Consider the following 16,768-nt stretch of genomic DNA (forward strand, 5'->3'; position numbering starts at 1 on the left):
CACCCAGAGACTGAGGAGGTCTGTAGTGGCTCACTAGTGGTCCGTCCATCACGGAAACCCACAATCCTAGCAGCCAGATGTCCTTACTGCACAAAAAATCACTCACATTTTGCAAATCAATCTTTACACAAAATAAGTGTTGTGTCAGGGTAGGTTACTGTATAATGCTGTATGACAGTTGGAGGAGTGATTATTAGATCTGTATGGCATGGATGGCAGAAGGGCGTTGACTGAAGTCACATCTATTAGTATTGCGTTTTTGTGTTGAGTGTTAGGAGCTGAGAGTCTGCTTCAAACTGGATGTTGCAGCATGAATGCACAGCTTACACTTGTGGATGTAAGCTAGGGTAAATTTGCAAGCATTATTTTCAAAGCGCTCATTGGTTACAAAATGGGCTCAATTAGTTCCAACATCTGGGAAAAGACGAGTGTAGGAAATTGGGTTACTGGTTGAGAAGAGTGGAACCATACTCAAGTAGCAACAACAATTCCTGTCAGGCTGAAGTCACAAGCATTCCCAAATTAACCTGTGCTTAACCCTCAGGTAGCTTGGCACAAAAGCAGTCAGGCTTAACTTAGAGGCAATGTGTAAGGTATTTATGCAGCACTTCAAACAGAAAAAAAAGTGAAAACACACCACAAGAAAAATCCCACATCAATTTAGAAAGATAGAGTAAAATTTAATGAATTATTTGAGACTAAAACAACAAACTTCTAATCAGCAGAACCGGAGATTTGCAATTTTAAAGATTTAGGTGAAAATAGTGCTTAGAAGCACAAAGCACCAACTGTGGTTATCAAGTTGTGCCAGGCCACTACAAAGTCAAAAGTTCAGGGGGACCGCGATAGAGCGTGGGCCAGGTACAGGGACCAATTTAGGCCTGCTAAAAAAAGTACTTAAATCGGGGTTGTGGAGTATTGTGAGATCCAGTGTAGAGGATTTGTTGTGCCGCAATGGTTCCGATGGGCTGCAATGCAAGGTCCTGCATCAAGATGCATTGCACAGTGTAGTTCCGAGGATCTGTAGGGCTGCGATGCTAGGTCTTGCGTCAGGATGCATTGTGCATTAGCGGTTCACAGGATCTGAGAGGCAGTGGTGCGAGGTCCTGTGTCAAGATGCATCAATCAGTGCGGGTTCTGAGGGGCTGCGGGCGATGTGTCACACTGCATCAGATCTGTGAGGACCACAGATGAGCTGGCAGAGCACCTTCAGGCCCACTTCCAAGGATCGAGGACTGGGGCAGCACCATTTGGGGGAGGAAGACTCACAGCAAGTAGAGTCCAGTTGCTGAGTTCAGGGTGGTTGGAGCAGTTTCTGTTCCTGAGGCTCTGATCAAGAGGCCAGTCTATGGGCCTGGAGTCACTCTGGTGGTCCTCTGTTAAAGATGCAGGTCCAGTCCATCTCACTCAGGCAGCAGGGCAGCAGAGTAGCAGTCCTTCTGGAAGAGCAGAACAGCAGTTCTTCACAGTCTCCCACAGGTCCAGAGCTGTACTGAGGAGTTGAGTCTGAGAGTTTAATATTTATACTAGGTGCCAGCTTTAAAGTAGGGGAATGTTCTGGAGGTTTTCAACCCCAGAGGTGTTTGGAATTTCCTACCTCCCTGCCCTGGCCCCAGCTTGTCTGGGGGCACAAAATAGTATTGTCAAACCCTTTGTGAGTGTGCCGGGCAGAGCCTTTGTGATGTACAAGTGTGGTAGGCGACTGCTCCTCCCCAATAATAATTCAGAGATGGCCCATCCTGCCAACAGCTATTCTCCTTTTTTCTCACAGTTTGGAAGCAGCAAGACACAAAGACCAACTGCCAGCTACACCTAGTCTTGTGACCCAGGATACAGGCACTAACTGGCTGGGAGAGGAAAAAGCGAACTTTCTAAAAGCGGCATTTTCAGAATTGTGACTTAAAATCAGACTTTACCATTAAATAGGTTTTAAATTATCATTCATTAGATACCAAACTCGTCCTCCCTACTTTGTCCCAATTGAAAATTATTGCTTATTAAATGGAATAAGGTAACCAAATGTTATCCTACAGGAGAGATGGGCCCTGCAGTAGTGAAAAATGAATTTAACAGTTTTTCACTGCCAGGACTGCCAGGACATGTAAAAGGTAAATGTACATGTCCAACTTTATTTAAATACACTGCACCCCGCCCAAGGGCTGTTTAGGGCCTACCCTAGGAAAGTTTGGGCCTGGCAAAAGGTTTATTTTGCCAGGTCGAAATGGCAATTGAAAACTGGATGCACAGGCTAAACTGGGAGGCCTGAGACATGTTTAAAAGGCTACTTAAGTGGGTAGTGCAATCAGTGCTGCAGGCCCACCAGTAGCATTTAATTTACAGGCCAGAGGTATTGATTGTACCAATTTACTAGGGACTTACAAGTAAATTAAATGTGCCAGTTGGATGTAAGCCAATTTCCCTATGTTTAAAGGAGAGAGCACAAGCATTTTTGCAATCCAAGATGGCATTTGAAAAATGAATGCGAATGTAAAAGAGTGGATAAGAATGCCTTTGTTTCACAAGTTTGAGTTAATTCTCCCAGTCGTTTATGAGGCAAGGGAGCCCACCAGGTCCTGATTAAGGCACTGCATGCGTGAGGAAGGGTGCAGACACAAGTTGATCCACTATTACAAATGGTGGCCAACAATTATGTTTTTCATTTGTGACGAAGCAAGGGGAATCTGAATAATATTAGTACCCGAAATTTATAGCACAGATTTCAAAGGTGGGTTCCCCGTTTCATCCTTTATCTGTTGCGCTAGGTACAGTAGCCACCACTAGTTGGTCTAGGAAGAAAACAGCCAGCAGGATCCAATTAAACGCGGCGACACCAGTGTCCCACACTCCAGGGAATGTGGCTCTAAGATGAAGAATTAGGGTAAGAATGGTAAAAAACAAAAACGAAACTTGTATGACAAAAAGGAAAAAAATACCCGATGACAACTAAAGGGAATTACCAATTATATGGGTCTCGAATTTCTACTTTGACCCGTGAAGTAATTTTTAGGTGGAGCATTCGAGACCTATTGTAATTTCTTATGTTGGCCTAAAGCCATCCTCCTGCTTTTGATTGTTTTTTTTCAGTGTCCTTCAAGAATTCTTGCTTGCTAATGATCAGTCCTGCCTTTTTGTCCCTCCTTTTTCTCTTCCATTCCTCTCATGCAGCAGGGACTAAGTACTGTCTCATCACACTACAGTTCTTTGGCTGTTCTCTGGAGGAATACTTTTTTTCTTAGTTTCCTGCTCTGTTTCTGTTTGCCTGTGTGTAGTTTCGGCACTATAGCTGACTACATTTCAATGCAGTCTTCCTCCTTCCCACCTCCTCCTAATTCCACAGTTGTATTGGGGATACGTCTTTCGCCATGCCTCCCTCTTCGTTGGTTATATATTTTAGGCCTTTAGCAATTTTCGCTGTTGACCGTCATTTAGGCGTTTTTAGGATGTTAGTTGGTTGTGGGCTTTGTTTTAAGGAGGATTGGGCTTGTTCCTCTTGTTTCACTATGGAGCCCCGGCCAACTTCAGTTTCCTTACAATGAACGTGTTTGTGTGTACCTTTGCGGACTACAAATTTAATTGCTGCCCGTGTTCCACTATAGGTAGTATAGTTTGTAGTACAATGCGCTGCTTATTTCATTTCTGTGTATTTATTCATCACGCTAATCACGGCGCCCGCTTCACACTTGCCGCACGCACAGAATTTATGAAGACGGGCTAATATTCCAAAATGTGGGTGCCTCTTTGTAATACTTGCACCCTTTATCTCATTTGTGCGTTTATTTATTTATCACGGGCCCACTTCATGGACTGCTGCACGCACAGCTTTTATGTACTAAGGCGCGGCGCCCCCTTTTATTCTGTTTTGTCTATTTTTTAGCTGCCGGTCTCCAGGCTGGGGTTCTTGCTCGGTGACGTGTGCATGAGGCCGGGCGCTTTCCATGCTGCACAGGTATCAGCGCCGCGGCCATATTGAACATTTAGCAGGGGCTCGGTTACGGAAAGTGGCTGTAAAGAGCTGCGGGCTCTTGCGAAGTATGCAGATTGTGCTCTTGCAGCCCACTGTTTGAACACAAACCCCTTGGGCGGCGGCTGCTTCAGGGATCGAAGGAGGCGGCAGCAGGGAGCAGCAGCAGTGATGCCTGGCCAACCTTATTACTGTACTCTCTCAGTGACGGTTTACTAGTCAGCTCTGACTGAGAATGTCTGATCGGCTCCAATGCGCCACCAGCAAACACTGTCAGCTCGGCATCCGGTGGGTTGATCGCCGTTTACAACCAAGAGGCTGATTAGAGGAAAAACAATGCGCTCTTGCATACATGCCAACCGCAAACAGGCGTCTCACGAAATGTTTACTAAAATGTTTCTGAAAAAAAGGGCTGTATGTTGTCCAGAAACCCAGCACATGGTTTTCAAAAAAATCATTAGTGAGGCGGTTGTTTTGTTTTTATCGCAAAATTCAAACAATATGAAAAAGGGAACGAGACACAGGGGAGGATCAAAGCTGCACGTCTCCTTAAAATATAATAACAACTGGCAAGTTGAACACACAGTACTTTTTTCTGTGGGGAGGTGTGGAGCAGCGGCCAGAGCGCATGGCTCCACGGTTCGATCCCGGCAGCAGCTCAGTTCAGCATTGTGTGATTCTGGGCAATAGTCACTTAATCTCCCCAATGGCCCCCAGCACAGGAGCGCCACTACGCATAATGCTGTGCAGGGCTGGCGCAGTCCCGCTCAGCATATTTTGAGTTCCTGGACCGCCAGTTTCTTCATGGCAGACCCCGCCATGAATAGGCTGGCAGGGCAGGAACAAAGGGGTCCCTACAGGGCCCTCATATCCCCCCAGCTCAGGAATACATTTTGGGGGGCACAACATGTGCCCCTCTGTTTGTATTCCCCCCAGTTACAGCAAGGCGTGGAAGCCATGGTCCATGCCATGCTGAAACTTTTTTGCTGTTCCCATTGCGGTACCTGTTTTTAAGGCACTGCCTTGGGAAAGGCCAAAGGACCGCCGACCATATTAGGAATTGTAGTTTTACAACTCGTAATACGGCAGGAGGTCCATGCGCAGGTTTGGCGCAGTGGAGCCGGCGCCGCTGCACCAAACTCACAATTAGGCCCTTAGTTTGTTCCTCACCAACCTGCTTTGTTTAAGAAAAGATGCTCACAAGAGACAAGACACATTTCCTTTTGCTTTCTTTTCAAACCCTTCTTCAGAAGTTCAAGGTGCCCTACGCAATTTGAACATTTGGAGATTCCTTGGATTATATTATTATCATGCAAACACCTTCAGGTCCTTATACAGACTCCTTGCACGAAACAGCAGTTTCAGCCTTGAAAACCAAACCTTGACACCTTCTGTAAGCACTATTTAGTGAATGTTACATCTAGATTGTATGAGAATTTGACTAAACCATGTTCAGGAAATCTGGTTAGACTTCTAGAATTTCCTTGACATTAGTCGCCCCTTTCTACATTTCTGCAGGCTCTGAAATGTTTCCACAAGTCTGGAGGAAAGGATGCTGGTACGCATGAGATGATACAAGTTATGCAATCTAGTGATTCTTGTATCACTAGTCCGAGGCCCCCCTTTAATCCAGATGATCCATGAACCATTTGCGGTCTTCGTAGATTTGTTGTGGTATAGCTGGACAGGGGCCAGAGGATGAGCATTGTGACACAGGGCAGTAAAGCCATAATTTATTCTTTAAATTTTGGGCCTTTATTCTGAAATCCTTTGATAGTGAGCAGTAAATGCATAGTGGTTAACTCCATAATGGCATAGGAAATTACACAAGTCTGGGTGAGGATATGCTCCAGGTCTAAAGGTCACTGTACGGAGAATAAAACACTTATGAGTATGATAGCAGTAATATGTTATTGCTGCTCTTGAGTACGTACAAAAATAGAGAACTATAAAAGACAAATTTAAGACGTAACCCTTATTTGCATCATGATTATCACAAGAGTACCTCTGTGGTTTCAGAAGTAAGTAATTACCTGAAATTAGCTGGTAAATCCATGTTTATTAAGTGCCATAATTAGGAATAAAAGGCAAATTACCTTTAAAATCTGCCCTCCATCGGGGTATTTTCGCAGTATGTTCTTGAGATATGTCAAGAATGGGGGAGACTTCTGAGCGAACCTATTCCTGAAAAGGGGAGAAGAAACACGCCCCATTAATAAGAGGTTTTGTAATAACATTACTTTTCTATCCTTATTTCACAAATTCACATTAGAAGCCTTCTCTGCCTTTCAAAATCGAAATGACATCACTGCACAGTGCATTATTAAACTTATGCAATAGCTGGTCAGAGATTGTGCGTGTGCAGAGACATCCTTTCATATGTGGGAAGAAATTGTGCAACCCCCAGCAATGATGATCTTCGACTGTTCAAGGGCTCAGTCTTCTTACCAGTTTCAGGAAACCAACCCAACTCACAAACACTGTGATTCCACACAGCACTATTAGTGGGCTGCTTTTCCATTACTACCTATAAGTGAGCAGTGTCACCAAGCTGCAGGTTTGGAAAGGTCAGGTAGAACCATGGACTCAATTCGCCAAGATTTAAGGGATACCATCTGGTAACTCTGTAGATCCATAAATGAGATCCTTGGCACAGGGTTTCTTGAAGTTACAAAGCGGCTCAATTTTTGGGAGCCTGGTAAGCGCACGTCTTCTTTGCAGGAATGACGTGAATCAGTTGTAAATAAAATAAACACTAGTACACTGCAGAAACTTTCAATTCAATTCTTGGCACTTGTGGAGCGCACAGCTGCCTCTGAAGAGGCGTCCCGGCGCTAGCTGAGAGCCCTGAAGAGAAGCTGCCGGTCTAAGTACCCATTAGACAGGTGTCAATAAGTAGGTTTTAGAGGCTATGCCTGAAAACAGATTCAGAGGGACTGCAAACATATAATTATAGAGGAAAGCTTCAGGCTTGACAGACCTGTGAATTTCCTTCCCCTTTCACAGCTTCCATTCCCTATCAAGCGTGTGGACACAAGGTTACTCAATGTGCACCATCTCATTACATCCACACCCTGTTTCAGGCCTGTTTCAGACCCAGGAGTGCAGACTGTGCAGCTCAAATCTGTATACATTTATAAAATGGAGATGGAAGGAAGCGGTGTGGTGCCCAGCGGCTGCTCGATCTGTGAGGCCATGACACCATTGAGGATACCTTCATTCGTCTCATATCATGAACAGAGTATTGTTAAACTTCTTCTTAATCTATTTTCAGATCTGTCTTATGGCATACCTCGCTGCTCCTTCCTATCCCCTTTATTTCTTTTACCCGCATCCCTTTTCTAATAGTGCTTCATTAGTTCAGGACATGTTTCTTTCTGTACATCAATGACACAAAAGTCCCGTGTGACTGCAGGGGTGGGAAATGTGGGTGACATGGTCAGTCATTGGATATCCAAGTTATTTTCTTAACCCTAATGGGTGGAACAGGGGAGATGGTGTTTCTCAAAATATCATCTTTTCATGATAATCTTGCCATAGGACTAATCTCACTGGACTTGTTCCAGTGGCCTCAGTGAGAATACTTTTGCATCCCGGAGAAGTAGATCAGCGCTGTTTTAAATTCATGCTTTCATCAACTTAATACCATCCACAGAATTCTGCATCATCTTTATTGCCACCATCTTGTTTCTGCAGTCAATGACGGTGTCTTGCAAGCTTAATAATGGAGGCATTTAATTGGTCTCCCAAAAAATTCCATTGCTCGACTTCAGTGAGTCCAGAATGATGCTGCCAGGATACTTCTCATAGCAGAACCTCCTCTGTCTCCTCCACTGTGGTCACTTAACTTCTTGTCAATAATGTAAAATGGTAGGCACTCTGCCGCTTTCACAGAAACAGTTTTCCCACGGGCCTAGCCTTCCAAAAGGGAGAAATGTGGCCACAACAGTCCACTTGATCCTTCCACTCTAGCCACAGACTTAGCTAAAGGGATTCCAGAGGTTATTAAAACGTGCTCATTCTTCCTAATTGCAGGTCGCAATTTTGTGCAACTATGTGGCAAATTCGCTGGGACAGAAAGATACCCACAGATATTTCTGGAAGGAGTTAAAACCTGGGTATTCTACAATAATCTCATTTTGTGTCATCCTTGTATCTGTTCAGCAAGCACCAAATACTTTTTTTCACTATATTTACATTTACAAATCCAAAGAACCTAACATTAGATAGTAAATTTATTGTCCGTTTTAATCTAGCTCTGGGAGCTTCAAAATGACAAACAGGTTTAAACTTCACCTCAGCCTTCAGTGTAGAGTGATCGCAGACTTGAGGAACCTCCTGACTCAGTTGGATGTCTTAGCAGAGCCAAAAATGTACTCATATTCAGGATCTGCAACTATTTAACGTAACCATAGGGTTAAGGTTGATGCCACATGTAGTCAACTGACCTTGTTCCGCTTTTGCACATAACTGCGTATGGTTTGCGATAGGCATCATGTCAGCCCCAGAGGTGGACTGCCTCTGTACCAACATTACATGCCAGAGAATAAAGGAACTGTCAAATGTCTGGCCACTAGGGAAGGCATTTTGAATTTTGTGGGCCCTCTGCCCTGGTTTGAGCATGGCTGAGATGCATAGTACCCCCTGCCTCTTCCTGGCCATTCAATAGACACTCGTCAAAATAAGTAAATTGGAACTCACTGATAAGAGTCAACCCATGTTGTAGGCATACAAGTTTGCTTACTAACTTCCAGATTGACTGGTGTACCTCCCAATTGGGCTGTATTTCTGGGATCAGACACTTTCTACCAAGCACTTAACTATGTGGTTATTATTTTTATGTAAGGGTTGTATGCTTTATTTTTATAAACAGTGTAACTTTATAACACCACACTTTATGGGCTCCCAACAGAAGTCCAGAGATAACTGGTTTGATAAATAGGGGTTATGAGTAGCAGGGCGGGACTTCAAAATATCAGAACACTAACAGCAGAAATAAAGGGGCCTGAAAGAGCAAAATAAAATACTATCATATACATTACAAATCAGAGGAAAATGAAAAGATGGTCTTAGAGAGAGGGACACAGCAAAGTCTTCCATGCCATCTCCTTCTCCTCTGCAAACACGAGAAGAGTGGCCACTGAACATCAGGAAGAAAGGGATGCAGTGGTCCCACAGCTGTTCCATAAGGTGGTGTGGGTGACCTAGGAGGGAAGTCATTACACAATATCTGTATTGTTAGCATCCCCTTCTTCATCATCATCCTTGCCACTGTCCTTAGAACGTAAGATTCTCCTGGTTCATTCAACATTTACCTATCCTACCCCCAAAGAAACTAACACTTACATATAGACCATATTCCAAGCTCATCCCCTCCTGTATGTTACCAATAGGCAGCACTAATGTAACTTCTGCTATTTCCCCCCGTCTCTGAAAAGGTATAATAGCTGTTCTACATAGGATTGTTTGTTTCTGTATCCTACTCTGCCTACCTGTGCGGTTGTTTCTTTACCCTACTTGGTCTACTCCTGCAGCTTTGCTCCAGACAGCATGGGAGTGAGAGGAACATGGGGAGGTCTGTTTCTGATTCTATCATGCCCCTGCAGGCAGAGGCGCATTTCTTGGTCATTGTTAAACCTGGCTTCCTGGGTGTGGTTTCCCCTGACTTTTTGCCTTCAGACTTCCTGCTTTTGCTGACTTTAAGTCACCCCTAGGGTAGCCCTGGACAGTGGGCAAGGTAGACTGTATTTAAACAGCAGGACATGTATTTTAAGTTTTACATGTCCTGGTAGTGAAAAACTCTTGATTTGGTTTTTCACTACTGCAAGGCCTATATCTCCCACAGGATAACACTGGAATAACCATATTACATTTTATAAGCGTAATTTCCAAATGGGAAGATATCACTGGTTCATGTTTGGTGTCTCTAGAATTCTAATTTAAAATCTGAATTTATGGTGAAGTTGGATTTTAAATTACAAATCTGAAAATACCACTTTCAGAAAGTTGGCATTTTCTTGCCTTAGCCATTTGGTACCTGCAGCCGGTCTCTGATCACATGACTGGGTGTATTTCGCAGTTGCACTTTGGGTATTCCACCTATACAGTCACACACAATGGGAGCTTAGGTGTGACTGAGTGGGCTATCCTGACAGGATGGCAGGGAGGAGCTGGACCCAACCTCATCACACCTGAATAGGCTGTGTCCTGTCCCCACACAAAAGGCCACCTATCCCCTGCAGTTAATCTGGAGCCATGGGTAGCAGGGAAGGGCATCTGTGCACTTCAAAGGCATGTCTCTAGATGTTTCCTCCTACTTCAAAGGTACAACTGTGTATAAGAGAAGGACCGCAGACACCACCACTTGTGTACACTTCTTGGCCATGTGGATAGTCTGCTGGGAAGAAGGACTAATGTACTTCTAAAAGGCCTGACACTCTGCGGGACTGCTATTTTGCTGGTCTCCTGCTTTGCGGTGCTAAACTATTGCCTGCTGCCCTCTTGCCTGGTTGAGAAGTACTGCATCTGCATCTCTTGAACCCAGTTCCCAGAGTGACTACAAGGGCTATTTGGCTGGCCTGCTGATCTGAACCCTTAGGGACATAGCAGGCTTCCAACAAGCTTGCATCTGCACCTGGATTCTGTCATCTGTGAGTCTACCCTGCAAAGTGGTGCCACCCCACTCCTGGATGATTGAAAGTGGGCATAATCAGCGTAACCGATGCATCTTCTCTGCTAAGTGCTACATCCTCAAGCAGAACCAATGCATCTCTTTGGGGGAGCCGTGCATCTTCACCCAGAACCAACGCATTACTGCTGCTGCTTGGATTGGGCCTGGGGAGGTCTGCATTGCCCTCGCAGTGTTCCGAACAGACGGCATGGCACATCTCCAACCCTGGTCCTCGCATCTCTTGTCGACAGCAGCTCAAAAATGACATTGGCCTCTGCATCGCAGCTCGCTGCTCCTCTGGACCAACGCATTGCCAGCTGTGCACTGCATCCTAAAGTTTGGACTTCATATCAAATGCCCCGTCAACAGGATCCTCGTCGACGATGCAAAAGGACCTTGCATCGCAACCTCAGCACATCTTGGGACTGATGCATCACTTCGACTGCGTGACGCTTCTCCGTGTGTGCGGTTCAGCAGTATGGGACTGCCTACACCTGCAGCCGATCAAAACAGGGAATGCGGTACTTAATGAAAGTCACCCAACCAGCTCCCTCACTTCTGAGGGAGCTGAGCCCGGGTAGGTCGTCCAGCGCATCTGCACTGTGGATTCCTTCACTGTGGATTCTGTAAGTATTCTGGAGCTCCTGAGACATCCCCCATGGGGGCGCTTGGTACAAGATGGAGGGTGAACAGCTGGGCCATCCTAAACTTTGAAGATTTGTTTTTCAGCATGCATAATTAACCTGTAGTTTGGACCCTACTTGAGGAAGCCCCACCGCATCATAATAGGGTGAGTTGACAACCTCTGTGGGGCTCAGTGATTGGAATCTGTGTGTGGTGTTTCTCATATCTTGTTTTTAAATTAATTCATGTGCAGCATCTTGTGTAATGAGCAAGATCTAACGACATGTTTTGCAGTGCCACGGATGCTGCACCTAAAAGTTGTCACTATTCATGTTTTTCTTCTTTGATTACAGATCGGTGTCTAAATACATTTCAACGGGATTATTATGGATATAGCCCATTGCCTAGTGATTGTAAACTGGGTCATTTATTAATTACTAATTCCAACAACTTGTGTAAATTAGGATTTATGGGTCTGAAGAATTGCCACCAGATTCCTTATGGACTGACCAGGGCATGAAACATGTTGACCCACCAGTAATCGTAGATCATAATTTCTGTTGCCAGCACACACCTTTTTTTAGTATAAGCTAGGGGACTCATTGAATAAAACTATTTTAGAGGACCTAATGACCTATTTTTAACCTGCACTTCTCTAGCATGCACAGCTGACGTAATCACTTCACACCAATCTACACTATACAGCCTCAAAACTAGATTTTATACATTTTAAAACAGCATACAAAGAGATCTCAGGTAGAGAGTCCCCTTGTGGGTTTCAGTGGGGCATTGCAGCACCGGCCCGACGTGGAGCTCACCCAATGATGAAGCATGACACCTTTCTGGGTGTGTGAGGGCACTTGCTCCAACAGAGCTATGCTTCCCACTGACTCTGTTCACCCTACTCTATCAATTTTCGGTATAGGACCTTCATACCCTACTCATTACATTATAGTTCAAGAGGGTAGTCAGGAGGACCTGGAGCCTGGTCCAATGGCTCAGGTACCTGCAGAGCTGGACTGGGAACCAAAACCGGCCCTGGCAAAGTGCTCGTCCGGCCCCCTGGGGCTTGGGGGTGCCGCCAAGCTCTTTGCCAGGGCCGGTTTTCGGGTGTTTTTGTTACAGGGCCGATTTTGCAGCTATGCTGCAAAAACGGCCCTGTAACAAAAACAGCCCCCAGCGGCCCAAAACCGGCCCCCACCCGTGCGGCGCACCGGGGGATTGCCCGGTGCCCGCTACGGCCAGTCCGGGCCTGGGTACCTGCCAAGGGTATTGGGAAACCTGCTAATGAAACTCCCACGGCCTGGGAGGAGGCTGACCCTGAGGCGGACCTATAGGGGTAGATGTGGTCGAACGGGGGATCTTAGGGAAATTGCCTGAGTTATGCAACTAGCAGCAGGAAAGGGGTCCCACCAGGGAAGAGTTCTGTAAGGCGCAGATGAAATGCCCTACTCTTGTGGGTCTACAGTAGCAGGCTGAGACTCAGGCAGCTGGTGACACATGAGTCGATCACCTGAGTTATTGGGAGAATGGTCTCCTGTATTTTGAGCCTAAGGTTCCTGTGCCTAGTGCAACTGTATGTTGGTAGTCCTCTAGTGCTACAGGGCTTTCCTACTGGAGCTGGCTCATGATGTATCCCTGGCAGATCATTTGGCAGAGAACAGGACCTCTGACAGGCATGTTCCCCACTTTTACTGTTCTCAAATGAGGAAGGCCTCAGATGTGTTTTGCAGGTCCTGTCTTTCCTTGCTAAGCTAGTGGCAAGTCAGGGAGCAGGTGCAAGGCCCCCCCCTGCAACCTTTCCCGTCATTGGCACCCTCTTTGAAAGGGTAGGCATCAACATTGTTTGGCCTCTGGAACCCAAGACAGCCATGGGCAACATGTTATCAAGTAAACAAAATTATAAAAGTGCTTGAATGCCTAACAACATCTTGGCACTAGCATCCTAAGAGAACCATGTAATGGAGGCCTAATTGGAGAAATAAGAGAAAAGCCATGTTTTTAATATTTTTCTCAAATGTGTCAGGTTTGGTTGAGATCTTAAGTAGAGAGGCATGGTGTTGGACTTTTTGCCGGGTCATCCCAGAACTTTTTGCCTTCGTCCTGTATTTTGTCTGACCTGTTCTTGGTGGTTTAATGACTCTGGGCACTTTATCACTGCTAATCAGTGCTAAAGTGCATGTGCTCTCTCTTCTAAACTTGTTAAGATTTGTCTATATACTGTTTTGCCTATTTAATTTACCTGTAAGTCCCTCGTACAGTGGTATCCAATATACCCACGGCATGAAAATTAAATGCTACTGGTGGGTTTGCAGCGCTGCTTGCACCACCCACTGAAGAAGCGTTTCAAACCTGTCTCAGGCTTCTGCCACTGCAGGGCCTGCGTGCACAGTTTACTGCTGCCGTGACATGGCATATAAAGTGGTTGCCAAGTCTGCAAATCCCCTTTTACTACGTATCGGTCATCCCTAAGGTAGGCCCTAGCTAGTCCTATGGGCAGGGAGCGGTGTAGGTAAAAGGTAGGACATGTGCCTTACCCATGTGGCATGTCCTGGAAGTGACAAACAGACAATTTGGTTTCTCACTGCTGTGAGGCTGCCCTCTCATAGGGTTGCATTGGGGATTCCCTGATATGTGCTTCAGTGGTAATTCCTGACATGAGAGGGGTAGTATGACCATGTTTGGTATGCTTGGAATAGTGAAGATAAATCCTGCTTATTGGTGAAAGCAGATTTATTATTACTTATATAGAAATGCCACTTTTAGAAGTGGGCATTTCTGTGTGCTCTGTGACTTTGTGCCTTGACTGATGTGTATTGATTGTCTGGTTCTGACTGACACGGGAGAGGGGATGTGCATTCACTCCAGCCAGTCCCTGGGGGAGTTGAGGTGTGACCTGCCCTGCCTGGGTGACTCAACGCTAGGCTCAATAGATCTTGGCCGAATTTAGAGTAGCGGGAGGAGTTGTCCCTTGAATCTGTAGAGGCCTGGTCTGCATTTGGAGTGGTGGGAGGAGTAGCACCTGCACCTGAATAGGGCTGTCACTGCCATCCACAATGCTGGCTTTGCCCCCCAGTGGTGTGTCTGGGGCCAGGGCTTACACTAAGAATGGGGGGTGTTTGTGTACTTGTAATATGTTCCAAGTGCCCCCAGAACTAAGACATGGGCACTATAATTAAAGGGGCTGTGACCCTATGTAAGAGGAGAAGACACTGCGTAGTACAAGAGGAGAACTGTGCTGGCAAGGACACGGCCACTGGGACTTTGCCTTGGGATCTGCTTGCTGAAGGGACTGCCCCTATGCCCAGGGACCATGTGTGCTGGCCTGCCGCCTGTTTTCTTAACCGGAGTGTTCCATTGCTCTCACGGAGCCCAGCACAAAAAGAGCGCTGTGGACTGCTCCTGCAGGCTGCTCTGGGCTGCAGAGAATTTAGCACTGGTGAGCGCTGCATGGTTCATGCTTCATGTCTCCATGGTGGAGACATGCTGAGCACTTTATTTGTATTGCCTCAGAACGCCTTGGGTGAGCACTAGAATTTATCCTGCTGCCCATGGAGTGGGCTCACTTTGTGTGACCAGGGAGGAGCGCTGTCCCATTATCCTGCAGCGTGGGCGGCACAGCACTCTTCTTTTGTGGCTGGGAAGCAGGAGGGGACAGCTGAGGGAAAGAAGTGCTCTTCCTATCGGATTTGTGCACCAGCGGGCCTGCTGCAGCTGGGGTTCTGCTGCATGGCCCCAGGCTGCCACACAACATGGAAGCAGGGAGGAATCATGTCCCGGGAGATCCTCGCTGTGGCCAGCAACACCCACGTCACAGAGGGGCGGGGCCGTAGACAGCAGAGTCGACGGAGACTTCACTCCATGGTCTGCCGACAGCGTTCCCTTTTTCAGGCCGGAGCGGCTGCACCGGGTGGTTGTGGGCAGCCGCCGTTCAAGGAGCTAGGGCGGAAGGCCCTAACCCAACGGAGGCTTTTGCCTGTACGAGAGTGGAGAACCGGGCCGACGGAGGCGGTTTCCTCAAGAGGAAACCCATACCGCCGCTGCAGAGCCGCCAGGTCAGTTCAGTGGGGGAGACTAAGGAAGGTCTCATGTGTGGTGAAACTGATTAGGCCCCACCGTTATTGGACCGCCACATTTGTTGTTGGCAGTCACACTGCATGCCTGTGAGATTGCGGGGGGTCTTTTTTCAGGTGGGAAGGGACTGTGTGAGGTTTCTCCACCTTCGGGGACATGACTTTATGATCAGATGCGGTGTACAAGGAGCGCAGGAGCAGTGTCCTAAGTTGTCACTACACACCACATTTCCTGATACAGAGATTTAGGTGTAATTTGTATCACAGTATCTGGCTACAGCTTATTATTTCAGGAAGTCGCCTGATGTGATGTGACTCATAACTTGCAATTGTCAGGAATGGCACCCATATGTTCTGTAATGATGGTTATTCCTAATGCCTGATGCTCACATGCATGTTGGTTTACATTGCTAAGGTTGCCACCCTACGCTCCACTATGGTGATCTGCATATGCCTAAGGTGGGCATGATGTACTTATGATGTGGGCCCTGCTACAAGTGTTTACTATGGTGCACTGCTGAATAGGTTTATGCATAATGTGTTATGCTAAGTACAGTTCCTACCAGTAGCTACTGGGTTATGCTAACGGATGTTTATGACAGTGGCCCTATAGGCCTAGTCATTTATGTAATCCCAGTGAAGTCATGACGAGTGCCTGGTGGCACAGTGTAATATATGGGATTGTGATCTAATGTGTTTTTATGGATAATACAAAGGATACTTTTATATAACCTTGTGTGGAGTTTCTTTTGTGGTGTGCATAGGGTGTCACTGTTGTGTGAGTGTGTTGTGCCAAAGCTTTACACATTGCCTCTGGGATAAGCCTGACTGCTCTGCCAAGCAACCAAGGGGGTGAGCAGGGGTTATCTTATGTGTGTAACTTCCTTTCCCTGACTAGAGTGGTGGGTTCTGCCTGGCGCAGGTGCATACCCAAGCCAACCAGAAACCCCATTTCTAACACATGGTATTCCAAAGCTTTCATGCTGAGAATAAGAAACTTCTGCCTCCCGATCTTGTTTTGTTGATCCTCAGAATGGCCACTAATTTAGTTGAACTTGACATAAAGGTACATCTGGGGACATGCCAGGAAAAAAGAATTCTGAAAACGGTGAGGGCTAGTCTTATGAAACACCTTGTGAACCAGACACAAAACCTTACATTTGAAACTCTTGCACACAGGAAGCCAATGAAGGTTAAAGATGCTCTGTGAGAGAGAACTGAATTTAGGGATTTTCAAAAGGAGCAAGCTGCAGCATTTTGAAGAGATTGAAGCTTTAGCTGCAAGCATTTCTGGATACCCAGGTACAATGCATTGCAGTAATTGATTTTGAAAAGGACAAGAGACAGTTTCTGCAAATCTAGGGGAATATAAGGGAAGACTTTTTTGAAGATCCTAAGCAGATAGAAACAAGAGGTGATCTGACTGTTTTGCTCGGTGAA

General features: G+C 46.2%; 1 protein-coding gene across 1 annotated transcript in view; it reads right to left on the reverse strand.

The window, feature by feature from the left end:
- Positions 1–16,768, reverse strand: part of LOC146809714 (sacsin-like) — a 406,589-nt gene that overhangs the window by 199,230 nt on the left and 190,591 nt on the right. Inside the window, 1 exon segment of the mRNA XM_085616554.1 lies at positions 6,058–6,145. Coding sequence (XP_085472680.1) covers positions 6,058–6,145 — 88 coding nt within the window.

Source organism: Triturus cristatus, chromosome 7, assembly GCF_964204655.1.
Source record: "Triturus cristatus chromosome 7, aTriCri1.1, whole genome shotgun sequence".
NCBI classification, from domain to species: domain Eukaryota; kingdom Metazoa; phylum Chordata; class Amphibia; order Caudata; family Salamandridae; genus Triturus; species Triturus cristatus.